This window comes from Bubalus bubalis, chromosome 10 (genome assembly GCF_019923935.1).
Source record: "Bubalus bubalis isolate 160015118507 breed Murrah chromosome 10, NDDB_SH_1, whole genome shotgun sequence".
NCBI classification, from domain to species: Eukaryota; Metazoa; Chordata; class Mammalia; order Artiodactyla; family Bovidae; genus Bubalus; species Bubalus bubalis.
The window spans coordinates 30,549,430-30,568,281 of NC_059166.1; the positions used below are offsets into that span (position 1 = coordinate 30,549,430).

Consider the following 18,852-nt stretch of genomic DNA (forward strand, 5'->3'; position numbering starts at 1 on the left):
GAAAGAGAAAAAGATTGTTTAGAGTACATGAAAATTTGTAGATTTGGTAGTTGAAAGTTGCAGCTTTCCATTTGATGGCTTTTGACTCACCGGTGAAAGTGAGTCAAGAAGTGACAACATTGAACATCAGAGGTAAGTAAAGACAGCTTGAAATAGCCAGTGTGCAGAAGGTACAGAAGAATGCATACAAACAGATTATGCAGTATGGGAGAATTGTTTGTAGCTTTGAGGTCTCAGTTGAATTTATAGGCCATATCTTTAGAATAGTACCAATCTTTGAAGTGGTTCAGTTTCTTCAGGCAGCATTCAACAGCCTGGTTATAGTTATAGAGATGAACATCACTTAATTTGAACAGTGCCCCACTCTAGTATTCTTGGCTTGGAAAATCCCATGGACGGAGGAGCCTGATGGGCTGCAGTCCATGGGGTCGCTAAGAGTCGGACACGACTGAGCGACTTCACTTTCACTTTTCACTTTCACACATTGGAGAAGGAAATGGCAACCCACTCCAGTGTTCTTGCCTGGAGAATCCCAGGGACGGGGGAGCCTGGTGGGCTGCCGTCTATGGGGTCGCACAGAGTCAGACACGACTGAAGTGACTTAGCAGCAGCGGAGTTTTTTCCAGACAGGTGTGATGGATAAAAAGTACATGGTAATGGCAAATGATGAATGAAGTGACCGATTATGAAATCAAAGTATTAAGAATTAGAGATGAGAGGCATGATAGATAAGGAGGATATATTGAGTTCAAACCATAATGAATGATCTGTTGTTTTATATCACTAAGTCTGGAGTGGTTTAATACTCAGTAGTAATAACTGGAACCAATAAGTATAAATTGTTAAGTAGAGAATAAATACTCAAACTGTGGCTATTATTAATTTTGAAGTTGCATCTGAATTTTTGCCTTAATTTAAAGGAAGGACTTTAAATCATTATCATTGTCAATCCTTTATCATCTTGATTTCACTCTTTGATTTTCTATCTCATTTTATCCTAATGTTATTTCATAGAGGTGATAACTTCTTTTATGAATAACAGTTTCTAAAAATGTTTTATGTGTTAATTTTAAAGGGTGGAAAATATGCTAGATTTTCTTGTTGTTCAGTCACTCAGTTGTGTTCAACTCTTTGTGACCCCATGGCCTGCAGCATGCCAGGCTTCCCTGTCGTTCACTATCTCCTGGAGTTTTCTCAGGCTCATATCCTGAGTCAGTGATGCCATCCAACCATCTCGTCCTCTGTTGCCCCCTTCTCTTGCCCTCAATCTTTCCCAGCATCAGAGCCTTTGCCAGTGAGTCAGTTCTTTGCATCAGGTGGCTAAAGTATTGAAGCTTCAGCTTCAGCATCAGTCCTTCCAATGAGTACTCAGGGTTGATTTCCTTCAGAATTGATTGGTTTGATCTCTATACTGTCCAAGGGACTTTTAAAGAGTCTTCTCCAGCACCACAGTTCGAAAGAATCAATTCTTTGGTGCTCAGCCTTCTTTATGGTCCAGGTCTCACATCCGTACACGATTACTGCAAAAGCCATAGCTTTGACTCTATGGACCTTTGTCAGCAAAGTGATATCTCTGCTTTTTAAACATGTCTAGGTTTGTCATAGTTTCTTCCAAGGAGCAAGCGTCTTTTAATCTCATGGCTGCAGTCACCATTTGCAGTGATTTTGGAGCCCAAGAAAATAAAATCTGCCGCTGTTTACATTTTTTCCCTGTTTGCCATAAAGTGATGGGACCAGATGCCATGATCTTAGTTTTTTGAATGTTGAATTTTAAACCAGCTTTCTCACTTTCTTTCACCTTCATCAAGAATCTCTTTAGTTTCTTTGCTTTCTGCTGTTCAAGTAGTGTCATCTGCATATCTAAGGTAGTTGATATTTCTCCCTGGCAATCTTGATTCCAGCTTGTGATTCGTCCAGCTCGGCATTTTGCATGATGTACTCTGCATATAAGTTAAATAAGCAGGATGACAATATACAGTCTTGACATACTCCTTTCCCAGTTTTGAACCAGTCCATTGTTATACGTCCAGTTCTAACTGATACTACTTGATCTTCATACAGATTTCTCAGGATGCAGGTAAGGTGATCTATTATTCTCATCTCTTTAAGAATTTTCCACAGTTTGTTGTGATCCACACGGTCAAAGGCTTTAATGTAGTCAATGAAGCAGATGTTTTTCTGGAATTCTTTTGCTTTTTCTGTGATCCAACTGATGCTGGCAATTTGAGCTTTGGTTCCTCTGCCTTTTCTAAGTCCAGGTTTCATAATATTCTTTAGTTAGTTCATGTATTCATTCACCTTTTTCAGGCTCAACATTCCAGAAGCTCAGAGCTCAGTTCTCAGGAGCCATTCAAGAGCTTATCCTGCAAACAGGCCTGGGATTTGCAGGATTTGAGCAACGAGGGCTGCTGAATTAACCCTTTTCTTCCCAACCTCTAACCGACTGATCAGAAAAACAAGGAAAGAAGACAAATTACCAATACTAGGAATGTAAATATAATTCACTGCAGATGTCTTAAAGACCTAAAAAGGACAATAAAAGAGTATTATGAATAACTTTATGACAATAAATTTAGCAACTTAGATAAAATATATAAAGTACTTGAAGGCTACAAGCTACTGAATATTTTATATCTTTTTTAAAAATTTAATTTGTGGTTAAAAACCTGTGGAAAAAACTAGGTGGCTAGTTTTCTCAGCTGACTTTATTAATAAATTTTACCAAACATTTGAGGAAGAAATCATATTAATTCTATATAAACTCTTTCAGACTATGTAAAAAGAGGGAATACTTCTCCATTCTTTTGGTGGGGGTAGCAATTTTAAATTACTCTAATACTAAAAGAGAAAGACATTACAGGAAAATTACACCAGTATCCCTTTTGAACCCAGAGCAGATATCTTCCACAAAATTTAGGGAATCAGTCTTATATAAAAATAATTATATACATTATGTAATTTATCTCAGCAGTATATCAAAATGTTGAAAAAAAATCAATGTAATTCACCATAAAATTAAACAAAACCATATGATCATCTCAATAAATGCAGTAAAAGACTTGACAAAATTTGTCACCCATTCTGATAACTAAAACAAAAAGAGAAGGGAACTTCTTCAACTTGATAGAGGGAATCTACAATAACTCACAGTTAAAATTACTTAAAATTTAAAAACTGACAGCTTTTGCTCTAAGCTTGAGCACATCACCATAGATATTCATAATTGTATGGGTAACCAATGCAATAATGCAATTTTTGAAAAAAAGTATAAAGACTGCAAAAGAAGTAAAAGAATCTCATTCGCAGATGACAGAATCTCAAAAAAATGCTATTAGAACTATTAATGAGTTAGCAGAATATAAGGTCTAAATATAAAAACCAATTGTATTTTTGTACCAGTAGTGAATAATTTAAAATTTAAAATGTCATTTGTAATAGTAACCAAATATGTAGTAATCTAGGATACATTTATCAAAATATATGCAAACCTGGATACTGGAAATCCCTAATCTGCTAAAAATCAAAACCAAATAGATACATCCATGTTCATGGATTGAAAGCATTGTCAGATAATTATTGACAGATTATTATTATCCATTCTCTGAAATTTTGATCTATTGATTCAGTTTAATCCTAATCAAAATGCCAATAGACTTCAAGAATTAAAAATCTGATTTTCAAATTTATTTGGAAATATAAACAACAAACTTAGAACAGCCAAAACGATTTTGAAAAGGAAGAACAAAGTTGAAGGAATTTTATCATCTGATTCAAAACTCATTGTAAAGATATAGTAACCAGGACAACCTGGTATTGTCATAAAGGTGGACATATAAGTCATAAATCAGCAAAGAGTCTAGAAATAGACTCCAGTGTAGGTGGTCAATTGATTGTTGCCAAAATTACCAAGATACCTCAGAGGGGAAAAGGATAATCTTTTTCAACAAATTTTGCTGGAACAATCAGATATACAATACTATAAACTATGACCATATCATATTCAGAAATTAAGTAGAAATGGATCTATGACTTAAAAAATTTAAGAGCTAAATTCTATATATATAACATAAAATAAGCAAGATAAGCTTGGTAACCTTGAGTTATAAACAGATTTCTCAGGATTCAAAAGTATGAACCATAAACGAAAAGGGGGTTAAATTGGACTTTGTGAAAATTCAAAACATTGCTAAGAAAATGAAAACATAAAATTATAAGTTGAGGGAAAATATTTGCAACACATTGATAAAATGTATTGAGAAAACTTTAGGAACTCTCAGAACTCAATGATGTGAAACAACCTTGTGAAAATGGGCAAAAGAGTTGAACACTTAACCAAAGAGATACAGATAGGAAATAAGCATGTGTAATGACGTGCTTAGTAAAGATGTGGTTAGTACGATGTGTGTGCTCGGTTGCTCAGTCGTGTCCAACTCTGCGACCCCACGGGCTGTAGCCCACGAGGCTCCTCTGTCCATGGGATTCTCCTGGTAAGAATACTGGAATGGATTGCCATTTCCTCCTCCAGGGGATCTTCCTGACCCAGGGATATTCCCTGCGACCCAGGTATCAAACCTGCATCTCCTGTATCTCCTACATTGCAGGTGGATTCTTTACAGCAGAGCCACAGGGGAAGCCTGCTTAGTAATGCCGTTAATAATTAATTTGAAAACAATACGGAGATACCATTACATACCTATTAGAATGCAAAAGGATGAAAATTGACAATGCTAAGTGCTGACAAGTGTGTTAAATAATGGGAACTCACTCATTGGAGAGTGTGAACTGGCACTCTCATTTGAGAGTGTGAACTGGCACAGCCATTTTAGGAAGCCGTTTGGCAGTTATTTAAGAACTTAAGTGTATACTTAGCATATATAGCGGTTGCACTTATGGATATTTACTCAAGAGAAATGAAAACATAACATGCAAAGCTAGAAATAACTCAAATGTCCATTAATTGGTATATGGAGAAATAAAATGTAGTATCTTTCCATACAATGAAAATACTGCTCGGCAGTAAATGGAATGTTATTATAAATGCAACTACATGAATGAATCTCAAAGCTTTATGCTGAGTGAAGGAAACAAAAAACTATCGTCTGTATGATTCCATTTATATGAAATTCTAGACAAGACAAACTATAGTGAAAGAAAACAGATCAGTGGCTGAGTGGGGCCAGGACTTGGAGGGTGGAGATTGATTTTGTAAAGGAATGTGTAGGGCACTAGAAATGTTTAGTATCTTGATAGTTGTGCTGTCGTGTGGTGTCATGGCTGTATGTGTTTGTCAGAATGCATTTAAGTATACGCTTACAGCCGGTGATCATTATTGTAATTCTTATAATTTGTTATGCCTCAATAATGCTTATTTTTAAAAATAGACAAGCTAAAGTAAAAAATGATGCAGAGATGGTAAAGATAAATGGATGGTTAAAGATAAATAGAACATGAACAAATGTATTTGAGAGATTTCAAAATTCAGTGATAGTCCATGAAATGTGAAATTCCATGAAGTAGACTTTTTCAATTATAGTATGACAAAACTAGAACAACAAAAATTTAAAATTTATAAATCACTTGGTAATGTAAAATCTATCTCGTGAAGCGATTAGCAAGAAAAAGGGAATACAAACCACAAAAACAGGAATTTAAAAAGTAATGAAACTGTCATCTCAATAGAATTGTGGAATGCTACCAAAGATGCTCTAAGGATTATATTTAAAATGATGTTATTAGTACAAAGGTTGACAGATAAATGGAAGAGAATAAATAAACATCTTATGAGCTTCATATGATGAGCTTCCCAAGGGTTTCATTTTCAAAATCCTTTCTTCTAGACTATAATTCTTTCTTCTGTTTCTAATTTTTGCTTATCTTTTTCCATTTATTAGTGTCCTCACAGTTTACCTTGATTGCCACTACATTTCTGGTACTGAGAAAACAGAAAAGTTAGCATTTGCTCTGTATTGATGTAATGGGAATTCAAGGTTATTAGGTATGACTGTCTTCAGAGAAAGAAGACAAAAGTATGTTTCTGAACAGATTATCATTGATTTTCCTTGTGTGAGGCAATCTAGGATTGAACTTTGGGCCTTCTTTTTTAAGTAATTTCTGAATTTTTTTCTATTTTTAAATTTTCTGTTTTCTTACTGTTTTATGGATATATTGCTTCTAGAAACAGAACATGTGAAAATAAACCTTTAAGAAGGTATTTTTTTAAAATTTGATTAGGAAAGATTTTTGGAGGATATGGCTTCAGAATTTATCCTTAAGGAATAGGTAGAATTTGGAAATATATTTTAGGTGAGCAGAAGAGTCTTAAAGATGGTAAAATATTGGATATGTGGTGGAATACATTTTTCCATCTTTTCACATATATTAGGTACTCTAACTACTTTGAAACATGAGGGTTTTCAATAATTGAACTTTAGTCTTCACTGGTTCCGTCATTTCTGGGAGAATTCTTTGACTTCAATCTTTTATCACTATGGTTTTACCCATTCTGTTTTTGAACACATCTCTTCAGCTTTTATTTCTGTCACTCAAAATTTTAGTTCTAACATCTGCAGTTGTTTTTCATCTCATATCTTTTGGAATCTCTTAATATTAATTCTACTTATTTTAAATTATTTTGTTGATGCTGTTTGTTTTTCTTCCATGTTTTTCTCTTTTATTGGATTTGGTGGACTTCTCCTCGATGTTCTCAGTTGTTAGTCATCTTTGTGTTTGAGAATTTTTCTCCTGCCTGTTGGTTGTTTTCAACATAGCCTGCTTCTGCTGTTTGGTGAGGGTTGTACCTACCTGAGACATGAAGCCGTATCTCTGTCTGTTCAGCTGTTTTGTTCTCTGGGTGAAAGTCACTGCGTAACACAGCTGGAGGAGGGGAACAGAGCTGCCCTCCCAACTCCTCAGTTGGTCATCCTCAGGCTTATCCCTTCTTTTCGTGTTCCTTGCCTCAGCTATGGCTTCCCCAGAACCAGCCTTTTCTCTGGAGAAGTCTTTTCCTAGAGGCTGTGGTTTTCTCTGGTAGTTTCTTAATGGATTTCTTAATGGATCTAATCCTGCCTGTTTTTCATCCTTGGGAGATTTCTCAAAATATTTATTTTATTACTAGTAACATTCCTTTTTGATTTCTAGCATTATTTTCTGTTTATTTCATATTTTAAATAATTTTGAATGGAGAAAGTTAATAATACAAGTATGTGCTTAGTCTGTTATTTGAATTAACTTGATAATATTTAATACTTAGCAGCCTTTTCAGTGATATGTTTAGACTAATTGCACAGTAACCCTAGAGCTATAAACCTTTGGTTTTTGAATTTAATTATGAAGCAAGATAAATGACCTGTGTGTGTTTTCTACTAGAGAACATGAACTACTTTAAGCATAGCTCTTCTAGCAATTTCGCTGGTATCTCTTAATTAGGTTAGAGTATGGATCATTTTGCCAGAGGAAAGTAGCATTTGAGATTTGAGCTGTTAATTCACTTTTAAAAAGTCATTAACATGTTCCCCATGTTAGTTAGCTCATTTGATCTGAATTTATTCTCAAGATTGCTGGTCTAAGACTGGGAGAATAAGCAGGAAAACGCTCACCAAAGGCCCTAGAATGGTGTCAAAGTTTAGTTTAGTTTAGTTCTAATATCTGCATCTGGAGTAAAAAGTGAAATAGTCTTCCCAGTATTGCATATTGTGAAACAGTCAACATGATTTTATCTTCACAGAACTAAACTGTGTTTAGTTGACACTCTGTTATTGTGTCATCTTCTCCTAGCTTGATGCTGTTACAAGCAATCTTCAGAAAATCAGGGAAACTAAAAGTGATGATATAACTACTGCTAATGCTAAGAACCCAGAGAAGAACATACGAGTAATTAAAAACAAACCAAGGGATCCGCAGTCAGCAACTGAAGATCCAGAAAATGATGTTAGTGTGGAGGACGACAAGCAAGAAAAGGCAAATAAAAAGGTTATGAAAACAGCGCTCCAGGTGACTGCACAAGAGATGGAGCCAGAAGCTCCTGAGAAGGGAGATGCAACACCTCAGAAAACACGGACTAAGCCAAAGCCCCGTGTGACTCATGACAAAAGTGAAAAGGCCAAGGAGGAAGGAGAAAAGAATAGTTTAGATGAGGAGCAACTGATGCAAGTATACCAGCTCCAAGTAGCTGAAGAAATGGCAAAGGAGATTAAGAAGAAAATCCGAAAGAAACTCAAGGAGCAGTTGTCTTCCTTTCCCTTAGATTCTTCATTGCATGATGACAAATTGAGTGGTGAAAAAAGAAAAAAGAAAAAAAAGAAAGTTCCCATCTTGTCTAAATCTGAAACAAGGTATGTTACATTGATACATATACAATGTTCTCTTTGAAAGCACTATTTTCAGCTTTTAAGTGATATCTGGAGTTTTGTTACTAAGTCCAAGCTCATAGTGCCTGCCTCATAAAAGGCCAATAATTGTGAGAGACCAGTTTTGGGGGCAATGAATGGCAACTTTATTCAGAAAGCCAGCAAATTCAGAAGATGCTTCATGCCCCAGATACCCATCTTGCCTGAGATAGAATTCAAGCTCCTTCTGAGGAGGAGGGAGTACTAAATACTAAAGGGAGAGGGAGTCAAGTCCAACACTTTCTGGTTCCCTAAGCCTCCAGAGAGGATCTGTTCATTTCCTTCTCCCTGCAGTCATTCACAGGTGGACCTGGTAAGGATGTTTCCTGCGAGCTAAACAAAGGTATTTTAGCTTAATTTTCATTACTTGGGGAGCAGCGTTTCCAGAGATGGGCCATTGTGTATAATTTAAGCACACAGGCAGCATCCTTTTAGTGATTAACTTGTAATAGAATACAAAAGGTTCTTCCTGTTACAATTCCCCCTGTTGGTATCCATACCACAGTCTTGTGGGATAAGGGACAAAGACCATTCTGCTGAATGGAAGTGACAAATTACCTTAGACTCTTCAGTCAGCCCTTTTTGAAATCTTTAGTCAGTCCTATTTGAACCAGATGAAACCTCTCACCACTTTGCTGTCTAATTCATAATAACTTGTGGTTTTGGTTTTAGTTCCCAATACATATATCAAATTTCTATGCTATTTATTTGGACAAAACTGAACAAATTGGTTACCCCTTCTCCAGCTGTAATGGAATCACCGTCTACTTCTGTTGGATAGGCAGACCCGTTGGAGGCAAACTCATGAATAGTGTAGTACAAAAGTTTTAGTATAGTTGGCAACTACTAGGTCTTTAGCACTTTTAGATTCTCCTACCTGGGCAGACACCTGGAATGGCCTACCATACAGTATTTTAAAGGTGCTTAATTTAAGCCTGCTTCTGGGAGCCATTGATCCATAGCAGGGCAACTGGCAAGGCCTTATGCGAAGTTAAATGTCTCTTGGCATTAGTATTTTAGCGACATTTATTGTTTTTCCTATTGATTGTGGTCTCCAGGATGAATAGTTTTAATGCTTATCCAAATCAGGATGATTTCCTGAAGGAGGGCTTTCAGAGACTCGCTGTTCATGGAATACACTTCCACCCACCCTGAAAAAGTATCCACAGCAACACTATCAGGTTACCTGAGATTTCTTGCAATTGCGATATTTAAGTGAAGTCTCTTTTTCAGTGCAGGGTGGGGCAGGTTCCTCTGTGTTGATTCAATGCCTCAAGTCCAAGAGAACCCTTGGGCCTCTTCATTCAGAGTGTCCCTCTCTGCCACATAAGAGGCTCTCATCTTTTGCTGTTGTTCTTCTTTTTCAGCCTAGAGCAGTTTCTGTTTTCCAAAGTTCTTCCTCCTTACAGTAAGCGCATCATTCCTTCCCCAGTGGGGACTTACCTCTCATCCAGTTACTCACCTTCTGGGAATCCAGTGCCTCTGCCAAAAAAGTGATGTTTCATTTTGCATCTTTCTTCTGTTTTTCCCTGTCAAATAGTTTAAAAAAGCAACATCTACCAATTAAGAAATGTTCATTCCAAATGTTCCATCTAATTTTTATAACTTTCTTCTGATACCTGAGGCACTTTGCCCCAAAAGGTCACATCTGCCATTCTGATATTTTCAGGGGTCTCAGGGTCTGCATTAGTATGATGTCTGTAGGTATGATAAATCCTTTCCAAAAATTCAGAGAGGTCTTCATTTGTTTTGCTGAATTTCCTGAATATTGTTCAAACCCTTTTGCTTTGGTTTCCCTTTTCAAAGCCCTGCCAAGATGCACTAACAAGTCGTGCTCTACTAAGGGCCTTCTTCCCTCACTGGGATCCTGTTGGTTCAGCTGTGGGTGCTGTCAAGTGGGCTTCATGTATAGAGGATCCTCCCTATGAGAAGGGTTCCAATCTTATGACGGTTGGGATCTTTCCAATTAAACAAGTCTGAGAAACCCAGCCAGCTGTTTGTTTGCATTTAGGCTCCCTACAAGATGACGGCATCGGAGAAGGCAATGGCACCCTACTCCGGTACTCTTACCTGGAAAATCCCATGGATGGAGCAACCTGGTGGGCTGCAGTCCATGGGGTCGCTAAGAGTCAGACACGACTGAGCGACTTCCCTTTCACTTTTCACTTTCATGCATTGGAGAAGGAAATGGCAACCCACTCCTGTGTTCTTGCCTGGAGAACCCCAGGGATGGGGGAGCCTGGTGGGCTGCTGTCTATGGGGTCGCACAGAGTCGGACATGACTGAAGCGACTTAGCAGCAGCAGCAGCAGCAAGATAACGGCATAAGGGAAATTACCCTGTTCCCATAGTAGCTTCAGGCTCAATCGGGTGCCCTGTCTGGTCTTAAATGGCAATATCAGAACAAGTCCCTCTCCTCCAGAAACTAACACAGGATTTTCTAACTGATCCCTGTAAGGAGGGGAAGTCCTGAGCCCCAGTGTCAGAAGTTGGGACTGGGTAGGAGTGGAAAATGGTGGGAAGGATGGATGTATTGGCATAGTGGCCAGGTTGGCTGGGTCAGTTAAGGTTTGAGGAATTAAGGTTTGAAGCAACATATCCTCACTTTCATTCCCTTCCTTTTTCTTCTTTTCTGATAATAGTACAGATGCTTGCATATAAAGGATTATCATTCTTCCCCTAATTTTTCACAAAATACCTGTAGAGTCATTCAAAATCCTCTGTGAAATAGCAATTTATCATTAAAAGGATACCTTTTTGCTTTAGCATCAACCAACTGGGATTACAACATGCATTTGAATAGAAATCTGATTAATGCTATGACAGATAGTTTAAGACAACACTGAAATTGAGTTATATCATTTACCAGGATATGCCAGAATGTTAGGAACTCTATATAATTTATAGAATATGAATATTAATAACATTTACCCATGTGATTGGAGAGGGAAATGGCAACCCACTCCAATATTCTTGCCTGAAAAATCCCATGGGTGGAGGAGCCTGTAGGCTACAATCCATGGGGTCGCAAAGAGTTGGACACAACTGAGCAACTTCACTTCACTTCTTCACCCATGTGATACAGTCTAAGAAGTGTTAAGTGTTATTTATTTAATAATGCTTCCCATGCAATTGAACATATCAGATAAGCCCAATTAGTTCTATATTCCTCTCTGAGATGGAGAGAAATAATTTGAGATGTTCCAGAGACCCTCTGAAAAACTCCAAAGTTAGCCAGAGGTTAGATGAACTCCACTTAAAACTTGATCTTTTTGGAAGTTTGTTAAAAAATATCAAAAGTTAACCAATGATGATTAAAGATCCCAATGGCAAATACAGATCACTTAAACAAACTCATAATTACCGAAAGTAATTCAATATTTTAATAAAACTTTTTATCCTCTTAGAGAAAGAAATTCAGATTTTCACCACTTTACCTTTAAGATTTCTTAATTAAGTTCAGTCTTACCTTAGAACTTGGTTTAGTTTCAAGTTATGAAAATCTGGAGAGACTATTCTAGATAGACATTTCCAAAACATTATTCCCATAGAGTTTACTCCAGAACTCCTTACTTCATTTACTTGTATTTACTTAAAGCTTTGTCCCATTATTTTATTTTTCTGATAAACTTTGTAACAGGAATGAGGTATTTTTGATTTCTGGTGAACCTAAAGGTACAACGAAAGTATTGTACTTAATGTGGATGACTCTAAAGACATGTCTATATAAAAACAAGTTTAAGCTAACTTTTCATACCAGATATTATTTCCATACTAAGTATTTCCTAGATCATGTGACCCTGAAACTCATTCTGGCCAGTTTCATTGTATTTGAGTATTTGTGTAAGCACTTAATTTCCATTAAGCCAATTAAATAGTGCCCCTTTACAGATTAATTTTGGCAGTGCCACACATGTATAACACATGTGCAAACACACAAACACAGGGACCTCATAGTTCCCCTTCCAAACTTTTAGCCATGAATCTGATACCACAATGTAAAACCCAGTTGTAAAAGAGGGTAGATTCAAATTGGGTTTCTGGCAGACAGAACAAATCAAGGTCAGCTGTCTACATGGTGAAACCATTTTACTAATATTTATGGAAAAGGCACTTCTGTTTCTATGTGTAGTTTTTGGTGATTTTAGGAACCAAGTACAACTTCTTTTTCCTTGGACTATCCCACTCTTGGACAGGAACAGATTTTTTTTTTTTCCTGTTTATTTTCCCAATTTCATATCAGTAAAAGTTTTAACTATCACAAACTGATATGGCTACAAATAGAGAAGCAAAAGCACACAAGATGAAACAAAAAACCCAAAGAACAAACAGAAAATCCTAAATAAACCCTCAGGTTTGGTCCTGGGAGTTTTACATGTACTAACAACATAATAAATGACCAAAAATGACATAATTAACATAGCAAGAATAGCAGTATGTGGTGCACAGGGTCCCAAGATGAAGATCTTAAGAGGAACTGTGGCCACACATTGTTACAGTAAGATATCATTTTCCTTTCACCCATGGGTTCAGAGCTGTAATAGGATTCCTTACGCAAAATGCACTTCAGAGGACTTTGTTTAGGGATAGATGAAACATTCCTTCTTTTCCAAGACAAACAAAACAAACAAATGCTAGCATCCAAAGAAACCAAAAAACCAATTCACAGATCAGGTAGAAGGCCTACAGTTCTTTCCTCTCCCCAGTGGAATACCCCACAAAATAAATTGACTTATTCCTGAGGGAAAAAAAGCCCAAAGGTGGGGAGGAAATGAAGTTCCTGGCTGTGCACACTGGACGACTTACCCTACCACGTGGAGCCCGTCAGCTCCCAAATGTTGGTTCCTTGCTCCAGTTGCCGGGTATTGGGGCAGCCAGTGCCACTGAAGGGAGTTTTGGAGATCAGATCCTCAGGACAGGCAGTCTCGGCAGCTACGAGGCTCCTGGCTGGCTTCACCAAAATTTGTTACCAAGCTTAAGCTTGTACTGCTCACTGCATGACAGGCCAATAATTGGTAGACAAGTTGTTGGGGCAAGGAATAATTGCTTTATTTGGAAAACCAGCAAACTGAGAAAACAGTTGACTCATAACCCCCAAAGAACCATCTTGCCTGAATTAAAATTTAGGCTCCTTTTATACTAAAAGGGAAGGGAGTAAAATCAAACACTTCCTGGTTCCTATCAGCCTCCAGAGAGGGTGTGTTAACTTCTTTCTCCCTGCAGTCACTTACAAATGGACCTGGTCAAGATGTTTCCATGAGCTAAACAAAGGTATTTTAGCTTAATGCTCATTGCTTTGGAAGCAGGATTCCCAGAGTCAGGCCATTATGTCTAATTTAAGCTCACAGGCAACATCCTTTAGTGATTAACATGTAATAGAATACAAAAGGTTCTTCCCTATTACAGTTTCAGAAAGAAAATGTTTAGTCCTCCTTTTGGACATGTGTACTGTGCATGCTCAATTGCTCAGTCATGTCCGAGTCTTAGAGACCCCATGGACTCTAGTCTGCCAGGCTCCTCTGTCCATGGAATTTCCCAGGCAAGAATACTGGAGTGGGTTGCCATTTCCTACTCCAGGAGATCTTCCTGACCCCGGAATTGAATCTACATCTCTGGCATCTTCTACATTGGCAGACAGATTCTTTACTACTGCGCCACCTGGGAAGCCTCTTTTGGACACATGGGCAGTACAATAATAACAGCTAACCTTTATGTGGCCCCTTCTTATGTGCTTATTAATGCTTTACAAGGAATATGTGCTTTCCCCCTTATGACAACTCTGTCAAGAATAGTACTATCATCCTATTTTGCATAATTACATCCTTTATTTAGTTATAAATACTTGCTTAGATATATAAAAATAACATTTTCCCCTTATTTTACAAATAATATTTATTCACTGTAGAACATACAGACACAAAAAGGAAAACATAAGTAATCCACCCATCCAGAGATAATCCCTGTTAGCAATTTGGTATTCCTTTAACCTTTTTTTATATACAGTAGTTACATGTATATGCTTACATACACAATGTGAACTTCCGTGAGTAGATTCTTATTTATTGTCTCTCCTTGGGGTAAACAAGGTAAAAACTATCTTTAAACTACTGTAAGTTTGTTTTTTGTAATCTACATCTGGATAAACAACTTGAGATGGAAACAGTCTGTATTTGACTATTCTCTGATATTCAGGGTCAGTTTCCTTTAATGTCCTCATCTAAAAATAGTTCCCCTCTTATTAAAAGCTAGACAACCAGTTGTAATAAAGAGAGGGCAAACAGAGTTGCTAACAGGCACATGCATTAAAAGTTACCCCAGACTTTAACAGCTCAGAACAGCAAACATATATTGTCTCCCAGTTTCTATGGCTCAGGAATATGAGTGGCTTAGTGGGTGTCTCTAACTCAGGGCCTCTCACAGGCTATAGTCAGGATGTCAGCCCGGGCTGTAGTCATCTCAAGGCTTGGCTAGGGGAGGATCAGCCAAGTGACATGCCAGTTGGAAGATATGGATGATACACTGCTAAACTCACTCATGTGGCCATTAGCAGGTTTCAGATCCTGACTGGCTTTTGGCCAAAGACGTCAGGTCCTTACCAGTGAACCTCTTTACGTGGGCTACTCAGCAAGGGCTCTGAAAGAGAAAAAGCGAGACCAAAGTCACAGTCCTTTGGAAACCTAATCATAGAAGTGGTGCCAATTACTTTTACCATAATCTGTCTGTAAGAAGTAAGTCACTTGATCTAGTCCACAATAAAGAGAAAGGATTACACAAAGATATGAGTATCAGGGAGCTTCCCTGGTGGCTCAGTGGTAAAGAATCCACCTCCCAATGCAGGAGGCGCAGGTTTGATCCCTGGATTGGGAAGATCCTCTGGAGGAGGAAATGGCAACCCACTCCAGTATTCTTGCCTGAAAAATCCCATGCACAGAGGAGCCTGGTGCGCGACAGTCCATGGGGTCACAAAGAGTCAGACATGCTTTGGTGACTAAACAACAACAGCATGAGTATTAGGAGGCATGGATCATTGGAGGCCACCTTAAAGACTGCTTACCACAGTACACCATAAATCTTATTTCTTCACACAGTTACCGTATCTGTTATGAACTGTAAGTCATACTCTTAGTAAGATCAGTTTATGAATTTTAAAGAAAACCATGCTTTACATGACAAAGACATGCAAAGGGTAACTGTTCTCTTTAAATAACAGTATTTGATGATATGATAGAATAACATGACTTTCTAGAATGACTGCTTTGAAATATTTCTTTACTTTTATTTCTCACCCCCTTTTTGAAATATGACTAAATATATTGGAAGTCAATTTTTTATTAGATGCAGTTTCCTTTTTTATTTGGTAAGTCACAAACATTAATAGGCTGATTTCTCCTTACAACTCAGTGTGCTTCTAGGCTGCTACCCTTTACCATTTAGTATTAATAGTTCATGTGATGCAGATTTTAATTTTAATGATAGTCTTCTGAAAACACAGTGGCACATAAGCCACTGGAAAACATAAGCAATTAATTTTTACCTAGAAATCAAAAGTTGGATATCTGAAGCCTCTTGAAAACAAAACAAACAAAATTAGAACACTTTTTTTTTTTTTTTTTGCTTTTAAATAATCTAGAGATTTGTTCATTATTCATTTACTTGGCAGTAGAGTAAGGATGGTTTTATCAGTCCCAAGTAAAAACAGATCCATTGATCATAAAATACAATTCATTTTCCCCAGGAGTTTAGAGATGAGTTTAATTTGGCTCATGGGATATATAACATCACCAAGGGCAAATTAGTACACATAATACTTAGTTTGACAGCTAACCAGTTTAGTGTGTAAGAAAATATATGTATCTCCCAGCAGAAAATAATACTGATTTTAGGATTATCCTTGCCTCTAGTTGCTGTTAACTTTGCTGCAGGGTAATAATAATAATGGTACGTTTCCAGTGGCTTGAACTTGGATTATATTTGCAGTACATCGATCATCTCTGATGACCCAGTTGAAGGTGAACAAAAGAAAGAATCTCCAGTTGGAGCAGTTACTTCAGATACTCATCAAGATGATGAAGTGAGCTCAAAGGAACAAAATGTAGAAGACAACATGCAAGATGACTCAAAATCCAAACTGAAAAAAAAGAAAAAGAAGGCTAAAACAGGTTTGTTATCCAAATTAAATGAAAAATGTGTGCCTTAGTAGGCATAATTTGATTCAGGGACTTTTAGTCCTTAAAACTAAAGAAAATCTAGTCCCGAGTGGTATAATTGAAAAAATAATCCAATACAGAATATTTGATACTTAGATTTGTCTAGATTGTAACATTCATTTATTTATAACTGTGGGTGTCGGTGATGAGTTTGTCTTACTTGAGTCATCATTAGTAATGTAGTTGCTATTGTGACCCAGATTTCTTCTGGATGTTGTTGCCTCTAAATAATTAAGACAGCATTGAAAACTCTAAATGGGCAACAGCCAATAAACATTTCAGATGTTTAAGTCGCATCCCTCTGTCAAACTTGCTATCTTCACGGTTTCTCGTAATTCAGCTTCTTCCTGCCCACTTTTTATTTCACCTCTTGCTTTCTACATTCCTTTCTGCTCATTTCTTTTATCTTATTTTTCATTACTTATTCTTGACTTTTTTCTGCTTCTTACATTTTCTTTTTATTTTCTTTTCAATTTCCATTTATTTGGCCACAAATTGTGATAAAAAAAATGGGCAATTTTAGATTTTATGGTGCTTATTCATGCTGTTTATGGTGTTTTGTGGCTCCAGTAATTAATTTTTTAAAAAGAAAAGTGTACGTATTATGTGTATGCTACTTAGTGAACTTTCACAAACTGGACATGTCTATAAAGTCATCATCCAAATCAAGAACCAGATCATTAGCACTCAGAAGCCCCCCACTAATTCCCTTCTAGTTCATTGTCCTACAGGAGTGAATACTATTTTAACATCTAACACAAAGTTAATTTTCCCCGTTTTTCTATTTTAAGATAAATGTTTAGAATTACAAATACTATGCTCTTTGCTTGTGGCTTTTTTTGCTCCAGATTATCTTTTGTGAGATTTATACTGTTATTGCATGCACTTGAGCTTATGCATCATGAATCCTGTTTTTGTACTTAGATATCCATTGTGTGAATATACCACAATTAATTACCTATTCTTATTGATTAACATTTGAGGTGTTGCTAGTATTAAACGATTATAAGTAAAGCTATAATGAACATTCTGGTCACATTTTTTAATGAGCATGTGTATACATTTTTTGTTGTTGTTGGACATAGTCTTAGAGTAGAGTTTCTATGCCATAGAGTATATATATTTTTCACTTTAACAGATACTTCTCATTTTCCACACTTGGTTTATCAGTAGATACTAGCAGTATTTGAGTTTCCATTGCTCTACATCTTCACTGACATTTATATTATCAGTATTGTAAAATTTTAGTCATTCTTATAAGTGTTTGGTGATTATTCCATTTTGACTTTGATTTTATTTCCATGGTAACTAATGAAGTTGAGCATCTTATTCATGTTTATTGCCTACTTGGATTCCTTCATGGTAGATTTGTTCAAGTCTTTTGTATAATTTTTTAAGAAATGAAATTGTCTGCCTTTTTCTAATTGTGAATGTTTTATATAACTAAATAACAATTTTTCATATATATATATAAGAATATATTTGCCATATATATGTATATCACAAATATCTTCTCTCTCTGGGTTTTATTATTTTTCTCCTACTGGTACTGATATCTTTTGTAAAACAAAATTTAAGGATTTTATATAGCCCAATGTATTCCATGTATTTCCCTTTGATTTTAAGTGCTGTGATATAAGAAATCTTTCCCAAGTCCTGAAGATGTTTCTCTATATATAATTTTCTAAAAGATTTTTGTTTCAGTTTTCACTTTTAGATTTGCAGTTTACCTGGAATTGATTTTTATGTATGGGGATAGGTAGTGGTCCAGACCCATTATTTTCTCATATATGAATATGTACTTGACCTAATACCATTTACTGAAGAGAGCATCTTTGCCCCTGCATTTCAGTGTCACTTTTATCATGAATAAGGTGGCTGTGTAAGGTGATCAGTTTCACTAATCTCCATTCTTAGATGGTTTACGCTAACATCACTATTATGTCTTAGATACAATAGCTTTATAATAGATGTTGCTGTTAATAATGATAGTTTTATTGCTTCTTTTTTAATTCTTATGTCTTATTCTTTATTTTTACCTTGATACACTGCCTAGAATTTTGATTATAGTGTTAAATAGAAGCGGTAATAACAAATACTCTTCTCTAGCTGCCATCCTTAGGGGAGAGCATCCATTATTTTACCATTGAGTGAGACTTTGTTACAGACTTTTTTGTAAATACCCTTATTGGATTATTCCTAATTGGCTAATAGTTTTTTTTTTCTTTTAACCATTCATAGATATTGAATTTTATCAAATGC

The 18,852-nt window shown here is 36.5% G+C and overlaps 1 protein-coding gene across 23 annotated transcripts in view; it reads left to right on the top strand.

Annotated features, from left to right (window-relative positions):
* The window catches only part of AHI1 (Abelson helper integration site 1), a 219,105-nt gene that overhangs the window by 11,950 nt on the left and 188,303 nt on the right, over positions 1–18,852 (top strand). For 22 of the 23 annotated variants that reach the window (XM_025294490.3, XM_044924197.2, XM_006059263.4 and 19 more), the window contains 2 exons: positions 7,774–8,330; positions 16,361–16,542. In XM_025294490.3, coding sequence (XP_025150275.3) covers positions 7,774–8,330; positions 16,361–16,542 — 739 coding nt within the window. Of the gene's footprint in view, positions 1–2,027; positions 2,078–7,773; positions 8,331–16,360; positions 16,543–18,852 lie in introns of those variants that run through there. The other variant, XM_044924198.2, reaches the window with a different exon arrangement.